Source organism: Dipodomys ordii, unplaced genomic scaffold (genome assembly GCF_000151885.1).
Source record: "Dipodomys ordii isolate 6190 unplaced genomic scaffold, Dord_2.0 Scaffold1085, whole genome shotgun sequence".
Lineage (NCBI taxonomy): Eukaryota > Metazoa > Chordata > Mammalia > Rodentia > Heteromyidae > Dipodomys > Dipodomys ordii.
Window position 1 is genome coordinate 1 of NW_012268301.1, and position 2,575 is coordinate 2,575.

Consider the following 2,575-nt stretch of genomic DNA (forward strand, 5'->3'; position numbering starts at 1 on the left):
GCTAGCCTTGAGCTGAAGAGCTGAGGGACAGTGCCCAGGCCCAGAGTTCAGGCCCCACGACCAGACCCCCCCCCCAAAAAAAAGAAACCTGAAACAGGAGAGCCAGGACCAATACATGCTGAGCTGAATACTGTGCCACAGAGACTTCATCTTTGCAGAATTTAGTTGTTGAATCCTTCTACACTAGAAAAGGAAAGCTTTATAGAAATCTCTCAAATAAAGCAATCTTTCTCCCCCCAAAAAATCTAAAATTAGACCAATGAGGTGGAACAGTCTGTGATTATAAACTCCATATTTGCAGATGTAGGTGGGGGTGGACTTGGACTTCCTGTCTGTGCACGTGGCTTAAAACCAGAGCTTGAAATGTGGACAAAATTCAGAGTCGTGGGTCATGTTCAAAGACTGATACAGACCACTGGATACACGAGTTCGGCTGCCTCTTTCTCCTGGGAAGTCTGTGAGCATGAAGCTGTGTCTGCTTCTCATTATTTCGCTGTTTGTGGTACTCACAGGTAATCTGTCCAAATGTGCCATGACATGGGAGGAGCTATGTTGCCATTTGTATTGTTGGACATAGGATCTTTTTTTTTTTTTTGTCAGTCATGGGGCTTGAACTCTGGGCTTGGGCACTGTCCCTGCACTCTTCAGTTCCAAGCGAGTGCTCTATCACTTGAGCCACAGTGCCACTTCTGGTTTTCAAGTGGTTTATTGGAGATAAGAGCCTCACAGACTTTCCTGCCCTGGCTGGCTATGTACCATGATCCTCAGATCTCAGCCTCCTGAGTAGCTAGGATTACAGGCGTGAGCCACTGGCATCGGGCTTGGACATGCATCTTTAAGACTGCTGATACATATAATGTCAGCAAAGAGGCCCATTCTCCTGGGAGCCTTAGCTGTAAAGAAGCAGGAGGCTGGAGGAGGGAGGGCTACTCTCAGGACTTGGTGTCAAAGGTCACAGTGACCCATCATCAATTTCTTAACCAGGCCACTGATTTTCCACTCAGATTCATTTCCAGCCTGTGCTATCATAGGACTGAGAACAGCACACGGTGACTGTCATCAGTGTGACTTTATCATTGGCTTCATGGTTGTCTAGTTATGGGGATTGCCTGAATTATTCCCTTTGAATCTCAACTTTCTCAACTGTGGAGTGTAATGATCCTACAGGAGCTTAAAAGTGTGAGAGACTCAGACTTCATAATAAGTCACTGTCTATGCCAGTTCCTTTCTGTCTCGCTAGGAAGAAGGCACATTGTTTGTCCTTTTGTGGCCCTCAAATGATACCTCTCTAATCCTTGAATATATTTCTTGATTCTAAAGATTAGAACAGACATAGTACTTCTCTGCTTTCCCTCTTTTTATTCCATATTTTGTGTAGAGGGACAAAATCAAGGTTAGAAAGAAGAGATTTAGAAGTATAGTGGTTTATTCTGAATTGAATAAATTGAAATCCTTGTGTGTGTGTGTGTATATGAGTGTGTGTGTGTATGTGTGTGTGTGAGAGAGAGAGAGAGAGAGTCTTGGGCCTAGAACTCAGGGCCTGGTGTTGTCTCCTGGGCTTTTTTTTTCTCTCTCAAGTATAGCACTCTCTCATTGAGCCATAGCTCCACTTTAGTTATTTGGTGGCTAATTTGGTGGCTAATTGTAGATAAGACTCTCATGGGCTTTCCTGCCCAGGCTGGCTTCAAACTACCACCCTCAGATCTCACCCTTCTGAGTAGATAGGATTACAGACATGAGCCATAAGTACCCAACTACAGTTTACATTCTGCTGGGGCCACCTGTTCATGTAATTGAACCTGATCCTTGGGGAACTCATTTTCTTTAGACCAAGAAGAGGAAAAAGCATTGTGGTGGCTGGTCATGTTTATTACCATAGCTACTTGGGAGATGGAGAGTAGAAGGATCCCCGTTTCAAGTTGCCTAGGAAAAGTTAGCCAAACCTTTTCATTCCCACCGGCATAAAACATGGCTGGAGGTGTGGCTTATGTGGTATAGTACCAGCCTATCACAGACCTTGCATTCCAATATCAAAACCAGCTTTAAAAAGAAAGAAAGAAATGAAATGGAAACTGAAAATTAAAACTATAAAAGAATGAGAGACAGGAGTCACCTTCAGGAGAAATCTTACAATGAGTGTGCTACAGCATAAGAGGTCTGTTTATAGCCAGACGCTGGTGGCTCACACCTGTTTCTAGCTACTCAGGTAACTGACATCTCAGGATTATGATTTAAAGATAGCCTGGATAGGAAGTCTGTGAGACTCTTATCCCTATTAATCACCAAAAAGCAGGAAGTAGAACCTTAAGTGAAAAGTGTCCAGGCCCTGAACTCAAGCCCCATTACTGGTACACCAAAAAGTCCTCTCTCTCTCTCTCTCTCTCTCTCTTTCTCTTTCTCTCTCTCTCACTCTCTCTCTCCCTTCCTTCCTTCCTCCCTCCCTCTTTCTGTCTTTCTCTTTTTCTTTCTCTCTTTCTCCCTTCCTTCCTTCCTTCCTTTCTTTCTTTCTTTCTTTCTTTCTTTCTTTCTTTCTTTCTTTCTTTCTTTCTTTCTTTCTTTCTTTCTTTCTTTCTTT

The 2,575-nt window shown here is 43.5% G+C and overlaps 1 protein-coding gene across 1 annotated transcript in view; it reads left to right on the forward strand.

Annotated features, from left to right (window-relative positions):
- Nucleotides 1-412: 412 nt before the first annotated feature.
- Nucleotides 413-2,575, forward strand: part of LOC106001945 (beta-defensin 128-like) — a gene marked incomplete at its 3' end in the record, with an annotated part of 5,399 nt that continues 3,236 nt past the window's right edge. Inside the window, exon 1 of the mRNA XM_013036882.1 lies at nucleotides 413-512. Within this exon, the coding sequence (XP_012892336.1) occupies nucleotides 464-512 (49 nt within the window). The remainder of the gene's footprint in view (nucleotides 513-2,575) is intronic.